We start from the raw sequence: 17,436 nt of genomic DNA on the forward strand, positions 1-17,436 counted from the left end.
CATGCCTGTAGTCATAGCCCTTTGGGAGGCCAAGACAGGAGGATCATTTGAGGCCAACAGCCTGGGCAACATAGTGAAACCCCATCTCTACAAAAAAAATTTTTTAATTAGCTGGGTGTGGTGGTGCACACCTGTAGTCCCAGCTACTCCAGAGGCTGAGGTGGGAAGATCGCTTCAGCCCAGGAGCTTGAGGCCGCAGTGAGCTATGATTGCACCTCTGAACTCCAGCCTGGGCAACAGAGTAAGACCCTGTCTCTTAAAAAAAAAAAAGTATGTGCGTGACTCCTTGTTAAAGCTTTTAGGATTCTCCTCAGCTTTGATCATACTTGGCCTCTTGTGCATGTCTGTGTCTGTGTGTATTTTAGGTGTTTTTACTGTAAAGATGTTATTAAAGCTAATTTTGAAGAATGCAGAGGTGTGTACTGAGAAAATTCCCCGGTTTCCCATTCTCCAAATCTGACAGCTAAAGTAGCCTAACTTTTCCAAAATTTTCTGTGCACATACATGCCCTTAGATTTATGTGTGTGTGTGTGTGTGTGTGTGTGTGTGTGTGTGTGTGTATTTCCTTTACTATCCAAATGGAAGTATTTTATACGTATTAATACTTTTCTGCCACTTTTTTCTTTAAATATATTGGGACATGGTAACACATCAGTACATGTAAAAAGATGGCTACTTTATTTGCTACATAATATTCCTTTTTAGCTGAACCATAATTAATCAACATATTTTACGTCCATTTTAGTTGTTTCTAAATGTTTTTAAACTACTACAATGTCCAGGTATATGATTATTTAATTTTTTACTTTTTATTTTTATTAATTTTTTTTTGAGACAGGACCTCGCTCTGTTGCCCAGGCTTATCTCAAACTCCTAGGCTCAAGCAATCCTCTCCAGGTATATATTCTTAACACATATGGATACATTTATCTGTAAGATCAATTTATGGAAATAATGTAATTGGTCAAAAGTTACATGTATTTTTAATATGTAATATTTTCAAACTATTTCTAAAAAGGTAGCAGCACTTTATGTCTTCTGAGGCCTCATACTTGTATCTCCCACCTGAGCAGACTCAAAACATTCTCAACTGCTCTTCTTTGCCCATCTCAGAAAGACAGTCCGATTTCAGTTTGTGTTTGAGTAGGCTTTGCCGCCTCCCTGTGAATGGCCTTTTCAGTCCTTTCCACACTTTATTGGTGTCACTGATTGGAAGAGTTACTTGTTAAATAAAGAGCCCTGCTTGCGATTACTTCATGACCATAGAGGTGTTTTAAATTTTTATATACTCAGATTTATTTATCTTTTCTCTTCTGGTTTCAGGGTTTTGTGTCATGCCTAGAAAGACCTTTTCAAAGATATGTTTGAAAATGTATCTGAAATATGTTTCAAAAAATATGTTTTCTTCTGATACTTCCTTTTTAAAAAAATCTTGGGTTCATTTGTAATTTATTTTGATGTAGGGAGTATGGCGGGAATTCGTATCTTTTCCCAAATGGCTGGCCTGTGGCCTCAACACCATTAATAGGATGTCAGGACACTTCCTTCTCAGTTTGTGGGTTTTAAATTAGTAGGTCATCATTTGTGTCTCAGAAGTGTAGCAGTTATAAAGGAGGCGGAAGAAAGGAAACTGAGAAATAGGAAATAATTATTAGTGATACAGATCTTGGTTGGTATAGGACACACTGCATTTAGTCTCAAATATGCTGTAGGTTAGGAAAATGAAAATATGGCCTGAAATGTGCATTTGGGGTTGGATGATTTCTGTCATGTCAGAATGTGACCTTGTTTTTCTTACTCATTTGATTTATCAAATAGTTTATGGCCACTTTGATTTTTTAATATCGGTATAATTGCCATCTGTGGTTATTCATTAATGAGCCTTGACTTTAGTTTGCATGCTGATTTCAGTCCCCTGCCTTTATCTCATTTGTGGTTTAAATGTAATACTCAGTGTTCCTGTAGTGGATGTATACATAGTATTTGGAGTTATATCTGGGCTGTTCCCTGGGACTCAGGCCTTGAATGGAAGGTGTGCCTGTGCTTTTGACCAGTTGGTTTCTAACATGACTGGGTGTGGGTTCCACCACTGCCTTTGGATTTTAATGTCAGCCTTAGGTAATATGTTCAGACCTGGAAATCTAGATTTGCTCCTGAATTCAGATCTCAGTTCTTTCATCTCTTAATTTCACCCATGTCTCCCTGTTGAATGTTTACTTTCACATTAGAAGACCAAGAAGCAATTTTGCATGATATACAAGGCAACTTTGGCCCATAAAGGTCATCTGTTGGTATATTAATGATTTTATAATTAATCTGAATAATAGGTCAAAAACCTTGGGGGAGAAATTAATTGAAATTTAAAATGAGCATTAAAAGTGTTCAAAACTAATAGAATGGGATTTGTATGTTGAGCACCTAAGTAGTAGGTAGGGTGACTGTTTATCTGTGTGCACTATTTGATTCTTGTAACCATGAGAAATTGGAAGTTGAAAGGCTAACTAGCTTGTTTAGGGTGCTTCATCTTATAAGCGATTGAACTGGTATTCAAATCCAAAGTAAACTTCCTAGTAGATTCTGCTCTAATTCTTTGCCCAAGAGCCCTTTTACAGGTACCACTGTCGGGAAGACCTCCAGCTGGAGTCTTTTAATTACATTAAGAAAATATGAGGAAAGCTGGGTTTCAAAGATAACTTTGACTCATGGCATGATACACATTCAACATGAGTCATCAGTTAGTCATGCCTTAGGTTGTAGAATATATGTATGATATATGATAACTACATAATTGACTGTTCCATATTTTTCAGGACTCTTAGCATCCCAAACTTCCCAACCTCCCACTTTGAGAGTGTGGGAATGCCCGTTAATACTACAGCCAAAGGCCAGGCTCAGTGGCTCACGCCTGTAATCCCAGCACTTTGAGAGGCCGAGGTGGGCAGATCACCAGAGGTCAGGAGTTCGAGACTAGCCTGACCGACATGGTGAAACCCCGTCTCTACTAAAAATACAAAATTAGCCAGGCGTGGTGGCACATGCCTGTAATCCCAGCTACTCGGGATGCTGAGACAGGAGAATAGCTTGAACCTGGGAGGCGGAGGTTGCAGTGAGCCGAGATCGCGCCATTGCACTCCATCCTGGGCAATAAGAGCAAAATTCAATCTCAAAAAAAAAAAGAAAAAAAAAAAAGTACAGCCAAATAAGGAGAAGAACATCTGTGGAGAAGAGTAAAGAAATTGCAGTTGTTTTTCTGAACAGAAGGGTGGCTATTGGACCACTTGGGCAAAGGCTGAAATAATACATTTTTGGGCCAGTATTGAAAACTTACCATTAGATTATACAAAATTAAAAATGAACCTATTTAGTCGATTCTTGCAAATGAATTTTGTTAAATGTTACTGACTTCTTCCCATAGGAAATACATTAGAAAATAATATTCTTTTCTATAGGAAAAATATTTTTCCATACCTGAATTAAACTGCCACTTAATTCTGCTTTATAATTGAAACTGAGCTTCTTGTGGATTAACATTACCTGAAATTAACAAATCTCTTTTCTTTTTATATGCAGGCAGCTATTTTCAAGTTCATCACAAGCTTTTCTACAAAGTCAGAAAGTACACAGCTTCTTTCAGTCCATATCATCAGACTCCCTACACAGTATCAGTAAGCATCCTCTGTCCCTCTGTGGAAATCTTTTTTCTTTGTTGGATTTTATTGCTTCACTGTGTCATTTTGTGTAGGTTTGTCACTTTACTTAAAGTTAAGGAATAGTGACATACATTTTTAATGTCATTTTTAATGAGTTTTACACTGCAGTTTTAAAGAAGGTCATGAATAAAAGCTAATATAACAGAGCAGACTGATTCCAAGGTAAGGCCTGAGTCTCTCTAGTCTTTGGGGCATGGCCAGTCCTTCATTTCCTGGGCAGGAACTGTTCCCTCACAGGCTGGAGACCTTACAGTGCCACGTGCTGGTGTATGATCTAGTCTGTCTTCCTCCTGTCACCTGTTCCCAATTGACCTTTCCAGCCGATCAGACAGAAAATGTTAGCCCTGTTCTTCTCACTCTGCCTCTTTGTTTTCATCACGGAAAGGACAACCCATACTAGACAAAGGATGTCTTCCTTTATGTCCCTTCGTCACCATCCCTTTGTTTACAGTTAGGCCTTTCTTTCATGCACGCACTATTAAAGGTAAACCCTCACTCTTTTCTCAGATTCTAGTTTCCCACTCTGATCTATCCCTGGATTATCACAAGGATAAATGTGTTAAATTCCTGCTTGGTCTGAAATTCAGGCCTCACTGTGACCTTCCGGGAGCTTCCTTCTGCTCCCTGTGCTCTGTCTCCTAGCATGCCCAGCCGTTGCCTGCCCTGTGTCTTTGCTCATTTGTACCCTTACATCCTTTTGTCATAGCCCATTAAAATCACACCTGTTTTAAGGCCCAGCTGAAACATCACCTCTTCCACGAAGCTTTGCCAGTTTTTCTTGTGTTCCGTATGTTGAGTTTTGCCCTCTTATTTCACCTTTCACCACTGTCTGCCTTGTGTTTAATTTTCTACACATCTACCTCAGCCTGCCTTTTACAAATATTTTGTCAGTAACATTGGCGTGTCCTTTAGCAGAATTTCTGCTGAACTTCAGGCATAGCTATGGCAAGGAACATTTTTCTTTTTTAAAACTGTCCCTCTGCTCTCAACAGAGTCATTTTTTCCTGTATTTAAAGGGGAAAGAAAAACACATATTTCCTCAATGAGGTGTGAGAAAAAGAGGTGCAAGAATAGTATGATTGTTACACGGGCTAACCTTTAAAGTTTCTCTAATTAAGTGTGTTAATGCTAACGTAATTATCAATCCGAATTAAGAATATGACTCTTTATGATTAGTTGACCAAGACAAAATGTACAACTTCATGATTAAATTTATGTCTGAATGATAACAACAGCATCTATTAAAGAGAATCCTGATCATTCTGTAGCTATGTAGATTTAACCATCAGTGCTTTCCCCCTGCGCCAAATGTAAGTGTTTTTTATTGAACATGTATCAATAGTATCAGTTTAGTTTCAAAAAGGCATTGAATTGAGCACAAAGTTAAACTTTTAGTTCAGATGAACAGGCTGCTCAGGAAAACTCACCCAAGTGAGGAGTTCATATATAAGTAATAAACTCATCTTGAGGGTGTGGCAGTACTTAAATTACATGAGCAGTGCTAAAGAGGTTGGTGGATTTTGTTTTTAGGTTGTAAAATTAAAACACTGTATGAAAGTACAGAACTTGAGATTGTGAGAAATCTTGTCAGCCTAACGTTCTTGCATATCTGAGTTGTTTCACTAGTGAATATACTGTTGTCAGGGTTCATTTGCATACACTGTTGGGTTTTTTTTTTAATTGATAGCTTTATCTTTTTATTCTCTGGTACAGAGAGCATCACTCCATATCCTGAAAACTAGCGCTGAAAAAAAACAATGCTAAAGTCCTGAATGAGTTAAGATGTTGAACTGTGGAGTCCTGCTGGCCTGTATTTTAATGGGGAAGTAATCCAAAATGTGTTGCACGGGCCAGTGCTGGTCCATAAATTGCTCGTTACTGTTCTGTAACACGAGAACAGAAATTGAGAGCAGACACTGAGAGATTAACAATTTGACAGTGCCACGTTATTTTATTGTATTTTACAAAAGTAACGATCCACAGCAAACTGAAGATTTAAAAAAAATGAAAACTGAATCTTTACCGCACCACAGATGTTTAAGAAGCACCTTTCTACTTTATTTCCTCATTTTGCACATGAGCACACTGGGGCTGACAGATATGAAATGACTTGTCCAGGTCAGTCGCTCTTCAGGGAACAGCTGGCCCCTTGAACACGGTTCCCACTCACAGTCTAGTGCTTTGGGCTGTGTCATCTTGCCTTCTCACTAGTAGCCATGTTTTCTTCACCACTCACCCTCCATTCATTTTCCTTAGGTAAAAAAACAATTATTATATTTGTTTTCTTTATTTTAATTTTCCTAAAAAGTTAATAGTATTGAATGCTTCCTGCAGATAACTTACAATCCTCTCTGAAGACTTCTAAGATATTAGAACACTTAAAAGAAGACAGCTCTGAAGCTTCAAGTCAAGAAGAAGGTAAAGGTAGATTCACTAGAGTAAATCATTCTGCCTGCTGATAGCACATGGATAGAACATTTAAGGAGTGAAGAAATTGACATATAGGAATTGGAATGTGACAGAGGTTGCATTACAAATAAGTGGAGAAGGAATAGACCATTCAATAAATGGTGTGTGGAGAAAGAATAAATTGTTCAATAAATGGTGTGTGGACAAAGAATAGACCGTTCAATAAATGGTGTTGGCACAATTGATTTTCCATATGAAAAAATAGGTATAATTAGATGCCCAGTTACATCATGCAGAAGACATTCAAGTGAATAACAACTTATATGTAAAATGTAAAACTTAAACTTTTCAATGTTAATTTGGGAGGAGAAGCCTTTCTTGAATAAAGTAGAGCATGACCGCGGTAGAGATCTTAATAAATTAGAGCTTCTCTGTGACAAAAGGAACCATATAGCCAGGAGACCATCCATAGATTGAGAGATGGTGTTTGCAAGATATTTACAGATAAGACTATATCCAGACTATGGAAGGATCTTCCTAAAAAGTCAATAAGACAATCAGGTGAAAGACATAAATAGGTGATTCTGAGATGAGGAAACCTGAACAGCTATTACATAATGTGCAGCCTCACTGGTAGTCAGGAAAATGCAAATGGAAACAGGTGTCATCTCATACTCAGCAGATTGACAAAACATTTTGGAGTCTGACATCAAGGATATGAAGCAGTGGGAACTCTCAGGCACTGCTGATGGGGATATAAATTGACAGAACTATTTTGGACGAAATTTGGTGCTGTGTAGTGAAGTTGGAGATAATTATATGCTGCTGTCCAGCAATCCTGCATCTATGAGAATTGTTACACACCTGCAAAAGGGGACATGGGCCCGGGTCCTTGAGGCAGCATTGTTTGCAAGGGCAAATACCAGGAAATTGCCTGAACATTTCAAATGTTAGTAATGTTATAAATAAATAATGTCTTTGTACTAGGTAGCAATTAAAATAAAGGATATTTATAGTACAATTGGCTCTCCATCTCTGCATTGGTGGGTTTAACCAACTGTGAGCTGAAAGTATTTGGGGGAAAAAAATTCTTTTTCTTGTCATTCTCTAAACAATAAAGCACAACAACTATTTGCATAGCATTTACATTGTACTAGGTATTATAAGTAATCTAGAGATGATTTAAAATATACAGGAGGATGTGCATAGATTACATGCAAATACTGAAGGACAGTTGTATATTGAAACATGTAACAGTAATGTGTTTATGAGCACACATATATGGATAGTTAAAACTTGCACTAGAATGTTTCAACAAGTAAGCTACTAGTTAGCCTCTAGAGGGATGAGGGGGAGTGGAATGGAGGGAAGACCTTCAGTCATTCCTGTGATATTCTGTTTCTTAAAAGAGGCAAATATGGAGCAGTCTGGAGGGTGGTGTACATGGATGTTTGTTATATTAATAGATACAGGTTTGAATGTTTGAAACTCTTCATTTTTTAATGGTTAAAAAGTTCTATCTGAAATTGGATGTTTTAGTTTTGTAGGGACATGCTCATATAGACTTTCATAGTTTTGAACAAGATTGATTTGCTGTTAGGTGGAAGACATTTGAGAGAACATAAAAGGTAATTCAGAGTTTACTGTGTTTTTGAAAAATTGCTTAAGATGTCTTCTATGTTGAGAAATGCTTAGAAGTGCTTCATACCATCTGTCACCAGTGGTTATGATCATACAAACTAGTAGCATCCTACTGTTGGTTTTTGCTGCAGCATTTCGTGTAATAAGTTACTTTTTCCTCTCTTCTAGATGTGTTGCAGCATGCCATAATCCACAAGAAGCATACTGGGAAAAGTCCCATTGTGAAGTAAGTATCCTCTTTCTAAAACAAAAAGTGCTTTGGTATGTTTTAAAATCAATGTAACATTTAATTAAATTTCTGATGTATTTGGCTATAATTCTGTCATTTTGCTATTTGCTTTTTATTTCTTCACTTTTTCTGTTTCCTTTTCTCACTTTTTTTTGCCTCCTTTTGGGTTGTTTTTCTTCTGTGGTTTTTTTTGTTTTGTTTTGTTTTGTTTTCCCCTATCATCTTTGATAGTTTTACAGTGAAAGTTCTTCTAGTGGTTACTCTAGAGATAATATTACATATCTTTGACTTATTTTAAAGTTGGATATTTGTGCTTGTACTGGTCCCAAACAATTTGAGGACCTTAGATTACTGCAACATCATTTATTTCCCCCTAACTTGTAAGCCATGGCTGTCATGCATTTTAATTCTCTGTATAATTTTAAATTCCATGAAACCTCTTTGTAGTGTTTGTGTACTCATTCCTTCCTGTGTCTCTGAGCATCCACCTATGATCATTTTCCTTCCAACTGAAGAACACTTGAGTATTTCCTATAGTCACATTGGCCAGTGATGAATGCACTCAAATTTTTATCTGGAAAAAATGTTTATTTTGCCTTCATTTTTACAAGATACTCTTGCCACATGTGGGCCTCTAATTGGGCAGTTACTTTCCGTGAGCTTTTGAGAGCATAGTTTCCTTATCATCTGGTTCTCCCTTTATTTCCTTGCATCTTATTCTCTCCACTCACCTCCAGTTTCTCCTGCAGATCACATAAAACCATCTGTGATTTCTTACTCATACCACATTAGCGCTGTGCTCCTCAAGTATGAGCCGTGACTTTCCATGTTCCGCCTTAGGGCCTTTGCTGCTCACACAGGAGTCTGCCTCCATCCTTTTTGGGTCTGTCATTCTGGGAGGGCCCAGAAGCTCGGAGCTCCTGATGCTTCCAGCCTCCACTGTGGACTCTTCATTGCAGTCCTTTGCCATTTCATCCTCTCCACTCCCTTGCTTCTGCTTTTTGGGATCACTTCCCAAATAAACTCTGTTATGCTGGACTCTGATTTTGAGAGGAACTCACACTTAAGTCATCTGGCATCCAGAGTTTCAATCGGTCTTACTGCTGCTCTTTTGAAGATAATACGCATTTCCCTCTGATTTCTTTTAAGGTTTTGTTGTTGTCTGGTTTTCAGCAGTTTTCCTAGCTTCCTTTGCATGAATTCTTGAATCTGTAGCTTGATGTCTTCTGATTTTAGAAAACTAGCTCTTTACTTCTTCAAATATTTCTTCTCTGCTTTTCTCTTGCTCCGTCTTCCAAGACTCCAAATCCTCGTATGTTAGATTTTTCACCATGTCCCGTGGTTTTTTTTGTTTTTGTTTTTGTTTTTTGAGATGGAGTCTCGCTCTGTCACCCCGGCTGGAGTGCAGTGGCGCAGTCTCAGCTCGCTGCAACCTCTGCCTCCTGGGTTCAAGCGATTCTCCTGCCTCAGCCTCCCAAGTAGCTGGAACTACAGGCACCCGCCACCATGCCTGGCTAATTTTTTTTTTTGTATTTTTAGTAGAGACGGAGTTTCACTATGTTGGCCAGGATGGTCTCAAACTGCTGACCTCAGGTGATCCACCCACCTCAGCCTCCCAAAGTGCTGGGATTATAGGTGTGAGCCACCGTGCCCAGCCGTCCCATGTCTTTTAAGCCTTTTTTGTTTTTCACATTTTTTTCACTCTCAGTGCTTTAATCTGTTTTCTTCTGACCAATTTTTTCTTCATTGATTTTCTTCATCTGTTTCCCCTTCACTAATTTTCTCCATCTATTTCCCATTTGTTGAGTTTGTAATATTAATTTATTTTATAAGTTCTATAATTTACTTTTTTTTTTTTCTTTTCCAAATTTCTCTTCCAAAATCCTCAGTATTGTATTTGTCAACCATGTTAAGCACTGTTACCTGAAAGTCTGTGTCCAGTAAGTTTATCATCTGAATTCTGCTGGGGCCTATTTCTCTTGTCTGTTTCTTTTGGTTTTTGATCTCATTATCCTGTTCCTTCATATGCCCAGTCACTTAAGTGCTCATGACAGCAGTGCTCTCAAGATGCAGGTTGTATAAGCCTCTCTGTCCCAGCTGTAAGCAGTGTATGATGATCACCATCGCGTAGTGTCTAAAAGCAGAGTGTGCAGCTGTTACTACTCTTTTTAGAGACAAGTATTAATGATAAATAGATGTGTAGTGGTTTATTTCTCATAGTATACTTTTTTTTCTTAGACCTATCATTAGGCATTCCTTGAAGAAACTAATATATTGAAGAAAGGGTTACTGTAACTTCTTTGCTGAAATGAAATAGGTTATTATTGAGGGCAGATTTTCACACTTTCATAAACTTTTCTTTGGTAGCAATATTGGTACAAGTTGTTCTCCATTGGATGGGCTTACCATGCAATATTCTGAACAGAATGGAATTGTGGATTGGAGGAAGCAAAGCTGTACCACCATTCAACACCCGGAGCACTGTGTGACCTCGGCTGACCAGGTGTGTGGGGAGTTTGTTTTGGAGCTATATACTTAAAGCATTGCTCCTCTATAAGAAAAAAATTAAGTTCTGTAAGCTTTCAGTCAGACAGTATATCTGGTAAGAAATGAAGGAATGTTTAAGTTTCAGAGTTTATACTTATATATGATCTAAGCTCTTCTGAGACCTGAAAATGTGTATTTAGATTACTTTTATTGCTTGTGTAAGATTAGTACACTTTAATATGACACCTTCCCAGGCGCCATGGGTCACGCTTCTAATCCCAGCACTTTGGGAAGCTAAGGCAGGAGGATTGCTTGAGGCCACCCATTTGACCAGCCTCGGCAACATACTGAAACCCTGTCTGTATAAAAAATTTAAAAATTAGCTGAGTGTGGTGGTACACACCTGTAGTCTCAGCTACTCGGGAGGCTGAGGCAGGAGGATCACCTGAGCCCAGGAGTTCAAGGCTGCTGTGAGCCATGATCACACCACTGTACTTCTGCCTGGGCAACAGAGTGAAACCCTGTCTCTAAAAAATAAATTTAAAACAAAATAAAAATTTTAAAAATAATACCTTCACTGTTTAACAAAGGTGTACATTAGATTGTTATGCCAAAATTTTTTGGTCTTGAAAGAATTAGAATTCAGATTTCAATCACTGCCTTGCTATTTGTGATATAAATTTTCCAACTGACCTTTCTTCATGAATATTTGGGTCAGTTTATTGACACTTCAGAATGCATTAGGGGATGTTTGCTTTCTTAAGATTTGGGTGTGATCAGAGAGCAGAATGCTGTTAAGTATGTTTCATGTCGTATGGCCTCACAGATATGGGGGGAGGTCCCTGTGTATATGTTACAAGTATGGAATGAAACTTCTCTCTAGAAAATTGATTCATTAACCCGATGTTGTCCCTGGCCAACGCTCAGATCCAAATGTTAACTCTTCTTGGAATGTGTTTTTTATGCATTAAAGCATATTCTGAGAAATTATAAATAGTTTCAGTCATAATTAGTGACCTATTTTCAAAGCCCGTCTGAGTTTACTTTCCCTCCCCTACTCCAGTGCCTGCACCCTCTCTTCTTAGAGTTGACGTAATTAAGTGTTGACAGTTATATCGAATTGTACTTGAAGAGAATAGTAGTAAACCTACAGCAAGTGCCAGTCACTTGATTGTGTTTCATTTTATAGTCAGAAAAAAGAATGTAGGTCCATTTTCAAAGAAAAATATAAAATAATACTGTATTAATCATGAGGAAAATATGTAAGTGTCACAGAATATGTAAATTTTAGTGGTTCAGGTGGGAAACTTCAAAAATAGGTTGGAAATCAACACTTGTTAGAATATACAACTGGGAATCTATCATTTTAATGTTTATTATGAGAGTAAAAACGTCAAAATGGTTTAGCTTTTGTCTGATTTGTCTTTTTATTCTTTCTACTAGCATTCTGCTGAAAAACGGAGTTTATCTTCAATAAATAAGAAGAAAGGAAAGCCACAAACAGAAAAGTAGGTCTCAATTTAAGGAAAGACAGCATATAGCCTTTGATAATAGGCCTGTTTAGTTTATGATAGTATACAACATAGTATTTTTTTAGTTAGTTTTCTTTATATTTTTAATTCTGGGTTTTACTCTTTTGGTTCAAAATACTAATATATGCAGGTGATAAAAATAAAGCTACTGTCAAATATTGCATTCAGTTTGGAGGGGTAAAACTCTCAGAACTTTCCACGGAAGGGCGAATCTTAATTGTATTTAGATTATTCCTTACTAAAAAAATTTGAAGAGTCTTGAAGAAAATTTTATCAATACTGTACTGAATGTGTTTGGTAGATAACCTTATTAAAATGTTGGCAATATGTTCATTTGGTTTAGGGAGAAAATTAAGAAAACTGACAACAGATTGAATAGTAGAATAAATGGTATTAGACTCTCCACTCCTCAGCATGCCCATGGTGGTACTGTGAAAGGTAAGAAGGTTATTTTTCTTTCAAATACCCATCACATAAATATATTCAGCATGATACTTACTGTATTAATAGATATTGAGCTGTTGTGTCAAATCCTAATACTATAAGTTTACCTTGTGTTGATATGTACAGCAATTTCCAAATTAAACAGTTCTGAAATCAATGGAGTTAATTTAGGGAATACAAACCAGCCATGGGGGTGGAGATTGCCTTTGCCTCAGTGATTCTCACCTGCCTCTCCCTTCTGGCAGCAGGAGTCTCCCAGGTTGTTGTTCTCCAGCCAGTCCCAACTCAGGAGACAGGTCCCAAGGCCATGGGAGATCTCTCCTGTGGCTTTGCCGGCCACTCATGAGAGTGTTTTTGTGTAAAGTCTTTTTTAGAATACTGTTGACTTCTTCATGATTTAATAACCATCCTTTGCGAAGTTTTATGAGGCTTTAGGGGAATGTCAACCCTCAAATTTTTGTTATACTAGATTTATATGGCTTCCATTTACCCACCACTATTTTAAGGTCCCTTTATTTTTAGGTTCAAGGTTCATTTGACTTGAGAAAGTGCCCTTCTGCAGCTTCATTGATTTTGTTTATCTTCACTGTTAATTGTAACGATTAAAAAAGAATAAGAGCACGCAGACCTCTAGGAGAACATTTTATCCCTGGGTGCCCCTGACACATTTATGTAGTGATCCCACAAATGTGATTGTTAATTTAAATGTTATTCTAATATTAGTACATTCAGTTGTGATGTAATATGAATAACCAGAATCTATTTCTTAAAAGTTTTGAGTATATTTTTAAACTAGATATTTGTATAGAAAGACTGAATAGTGATGAAAAAAAAAATAGTTACCTTTTGAATCTGAAATAACCTGGGCCAGACATGGTGACTCACACCTGTAATCCCAGCACTTTGAGAGGCCAAGGTGAGTGGATCACCTGAGGTCAGGAGCTCGAGACCAGCCTGACCAACATGATGAAAACCTGTCTCTACTAAAAATACGAAAATTAGCCAGGCGTGGTGGCACATGCCTGTAATCTCAGCTACTCGGGAGGCTAAGGCAGGAGAGTCGCTTGAACCCGGGAGGCAGAGGTTGCAATGAGCCACGACTGCGCCATTGCACTCCAGCCTGGGCAACAAGAGTGAAACTCCATCTCAAATAAATAAATAAATAATAAATTAAAAAACTAAAATCATCTGGCCAACTCATTGAAGCCTTGGAAGTGGGGGTAAAATAACATGGACAAAACTCATCTTGTCTGTAGAAGGATCTTGTAACACTTTACTATCTCTGAGGTTCCCTCTGGTGGCGATGGCAGCAGCTTAACGGAGGAGGAACAAGCTAAATGAGGAAGACAGAAGTCTGTCGGTGGACATTTGGAGATTGATGCTGCTGGCCCTCCCTGTCTCCGTTCCTTCTCTTTCTAGTTCATTTTCCATACTGCTGCCGTGTTTGTTTTCTAAAATACCATTTTCTGAATGAAATTCCTGCCCTCCACAAGCTCACTCTGTCTCTTGTCTCACAGTGTTTGGGAACTACTGCTCACTAAAGAAGTTTGCAACTGTTTTTTCCATGTTAGCCCATTTCCAGAGGAGAAGCACGTGGACGTTGGTCAGAGACAGTTAGGGTTTGAGTGTTGTGCTCCCCCAGTTTATTAAGCATGTGACCTCTCTGATGCCTTTGTTTGCTCATTTGTAAAACAGGAGTAATGCCTGCTTCAGCAGATTGTAAGAATTACATGTAAAAACATGAAGAGCATTTTCCTAGTTCCAAGTACCTAGGTGTTCAATGCAGCAATTTAGTTCCTTTTCCCTGTTCTAATAAATTAGAGGGAAACATACATTGTATAGGTTATTAAGAACTTTGTAACAGCATCACAAACTCCCATTCATTTTTTCCTTAATTTTCAAGTATTATGAAAATAACAACCTCAGCGTATTTTTCAATTTTATCTATTTTCTCCTCTATATCCGTCACCGATTTGTATGTATTTACATTTATAAAATGACTGAAATATTTTTTGTACAGCTTGTCTTATTGATATCAAGTGCAGCACAGATGTATGCCAATTCCAACTTTTAAAAAACCCCTCTGTGTATTAATTTTTCTTTGAAATATTAAGGCACCAAGGAAGAATTGTCTTTAAGCATTCAGTAAACTCAGTACATGCCTAAGGATTTTTTTATGGAACAACAGCTCATATCATAAATTGGAGAGACATTGTCTTGAAGCTGAAAATACTGAGTCTTTCTGATTAGCAGGTTGTTTGGATCTTTAAATAATACATTTTAGCTTAAGATTTGTATTGTTTTACTTCTTAAAAATTTATTATTAAATTTAAGTTTTAACTTCTGTTTTGAGTGATAATCCATTTATGTAGCTCAGAATTTCAAGAGAAAACAAAGATCGCTCCCAGCCCTCCTCTGTGCTGGCTCCTGCCAGGACGCAGTCAGCGCCGTCAGCTGTCTGTGTTGTTGGAGTGTCTTTTCTGTTAAAACCCAAGCTTTCTGAAAGTCTGTCTTCTGAAGAGGTGCATATTACCTCATATAGAGCATTAAGAATGCCCACCATGGCCAGGCACGGTGGCTCACGCCTGTAATCCCAGCACTTTGGGAGGCTGGGGCCCGGTGGATCACTTGAGATCAGGAGTTTGAGACCAGCCTGGCCATCATGGTGAAACCCTGTTTCTACTAAAAATATAAAAATTAGCCAGATGTGGTGCTGCACACCTGTAATCCCAGCTACTCGGGAGACTGAGGCAGGAGCATCACTTGAACCCGGGAGGTGGAGGTTACAGTGAGCCAAGATTGCACCACTGTACTCCAGCCGGGGCGACAGAATGAGACTCTGTCTCAAAAAAAAAAAAAAAAAAGAATGCTCATCATTGTAGTTTATTGCCCAGTGTTTCTTCCACCCCACTCTTCTGTTGCCAATTGTGGCACCAAAAAATTTAGAGGGAAATGAGATGCTTGATCTCAGTTTCTTGTAAAAGATTTAGAAGGTCTCTAGCTTCCTTTAATATCCCAGATGAAATATGTGATTCTGTCGCCTATGATTTATTTAAATGGGTCTTAACTCTAACAGACTTCTATTGTTTATAATTACCAATTTCCAGTATTTTTAGTGTTAGAATAGTGGTTTATGTTTTACATTTTGTTTTTGTTTTTATTATGTGCAAGACCCTTTATCATTTGAGACATGACAAATTCAAAGTTTGTGTGTCTTTTTAAAAGGGCAATTTGTGGAGTATCCTTTGGCATAATTGGTCTGTCTTCACTTTCCACATCCCCTGAATCTCTAGAGGATCACATAATTTCTGATTATAAAAGTTCTTAAGGTACCACACAATTCTGAAGTACCTTCTGAATTATCAAAAAAAAAGTTACGTTAGTATAGATTTAGATTTATGTATTCAGTTCTTTGGAAGCTGAGGTTTTGTATATGGCAGTTCGTGATTAGAATATTTACCAGCTTGCACAGTGTAAAGAAAATAGTTTTGTAAATTATGCCATTTGGAGAGATAGCTGCTTTTTTAAAAACATATTCTGAAATTTGCTCTTTGAACTGTAGTCTACTGTAGTTTCACTGTCTGCATCATTTTGATGAACGCTACCCCTGAGGTTCCTTTTCAGTCCATTTCTAGTTTGAGAATATCCTGTTGAATCTTTGATTCTCTTGATCTTGGGTTGTTCATTTTGTTATATGCTGGTTGAAATATTTATATGCAAGACTCATGCAAGTTCTATAGGTTTCATCATTAGTCCAATTTAATGACAACTTATTTGGCCACTATGGCCCGTTAGCTTGTCTTCAAGCAGCCATTGGTGGTGTTGACTTGCATCCCTTTAGTCGCCTTATGATGGGTCATTCAGGGCCTGTTACTGTGTAGGTATCCTCCAGGTAACTTTTCTGTAAAATTGTTACTTGCCCATGAACTCCTCTGCCACTTTTCCTTCTAGCCTCATAAGATTTTGTGCAGTTTTCCCTTGACAGTTTGACATTTATTACGCAGAAGGAATTTAGCAACATCAACATTCCTAATGACTTTATTTTTCTTCAATATTCACCTAACATTTGAGTGGCTGGGCTAATCTAGGTCATGTTTAACAGTCTTAACACTGTTACAAATTTATCCCAGCCAAAACCACAAGTCAGTTGCCTGCATTGCTCATTATACAAATTGTGCCTTTTCTCTGACACGTATTTTGCCCAGGCGATTAATACCCATTATCTTTTACTGGTTCTACCAGTTGCCACAGAAATGATTCACTAATCTATAGTTCTTAAGAAGCCTCTGGAATCCCTTATTTGGGGATTTATACACCAAACATATATTGAATGCTTGCTGTAAGGCAGAATTACGCTAGCTACTGGGTTTACAGAGATAAGAGAATATTTCCCTCAGTCAGGGCCACTACAGGAAAAAAAAAAATTCAAAGTTTGTATCTCTTGTCCAGTACTAGATACACCAATAGTCCCTCCTTATGTGCTCAAAACAGATACGGCTAGTTAGTCATGGCAGATCCTGTCACCACCTCACACTACCTCAGTATAGGCTTGAACTTGGCAGAACTCAGGGGACTACTCAGTCTACTAGATGGGAAGCATTTTATTATTTTAAATACTCCAAGTAATTTTCATTGAATAGGCATTTTGGCAGCCCTTTTCTTCTTGAGTTCTTTTAAAGAATGAATTTTCCAGCAAGCTCTTAAGAGTTAAAATATCTAGACTTAGAAAGTAGCTCAAAGTGATATTATTGGACAGACCCTGCAACCAACCTTAACTCTTTTTTTCTTTGAAGTCAGTAAGATTGACTTATTCTGTGCATTGTTTTAAGAATATATTTATTAAGTATTTTCTATTAGAATTGTAATTTAATCAGTTTAGATCAAGGACAAGCTTTTTTAGATGGTTTGGGGAAACTGAAGAAAATATAGCTAAAATTAATTTCTAATGATTCAACTTAGAAATTAATCTAAAATGACAACATGA

At 37.7% G+C, this 17,436-nt stretch overlaps 1 protein-coding gene across 5 annotated transcripts in view; it reads left to right on the forward strand.

Annotated features, from left to right (window-relative positions):
- ZCCHC2 (zinc finger CCHC-type containing 2) overlaps nucleotides 1-17,436 on the forward strand; it is a 63,464-nt gene that overhangs the window by 29,202 nt on the left and 16,826 nt on the right. For 3 of the 5 annotated variants that reach the window (XR_008621840.1, XR_008621839.1, XM_014342356.4), the window contains exons 6-11: nucleotides 3,571-3,665; nucleotides 6,045-6,128; nucleotides 7,929-7,986; nucleotides 10,357-10,492; nucleotides 11,920-11,984; nucleotides 12,352-12,446. Coding sequence is in view for 3 of the 5 variants with exons in the window: in XM_014342356.4 (XP_014197842.2) it covers nucleotides 3,571-3,665; nucleotides 6,045-6,128; nucleotides 7,929-7,986; nucleotides 10,357-10,492; nucleotides 11,920-11,984; nucleotides 12,352-12,446 (533 nt within the window). In the remaining 2 variants the exon portion in view is untranslated. Of the gene's footprint in view, nucleotides 1-3,570; nucleotides 3,666-6,044; nucleotides 6,135-7,928; nucleotides 7,987-10,356; nucleotides 10,493-11,919; nucleotides 11,985-12,351; nucleotides 12,447-17,436 lie in introns of all 5 variants that reach the window. The other 2 variants (XM_034943911.3, XM_014342357.5) reach the window with 1 other exon arrangement.

This window comes from Pan paniscus, chromosome 17, assembly GCF_029289425.2.
Source record: "Pan paniscus chromosome 17, NHGRI_mPanPan1-v2.0_pri, whole genome shotgun sequence".
Lineage (NCBI taxonomy): Eukaryota > Metazoa > Chordata > Mammalia > Primates > Hominidae > Pan > Pan paniscus.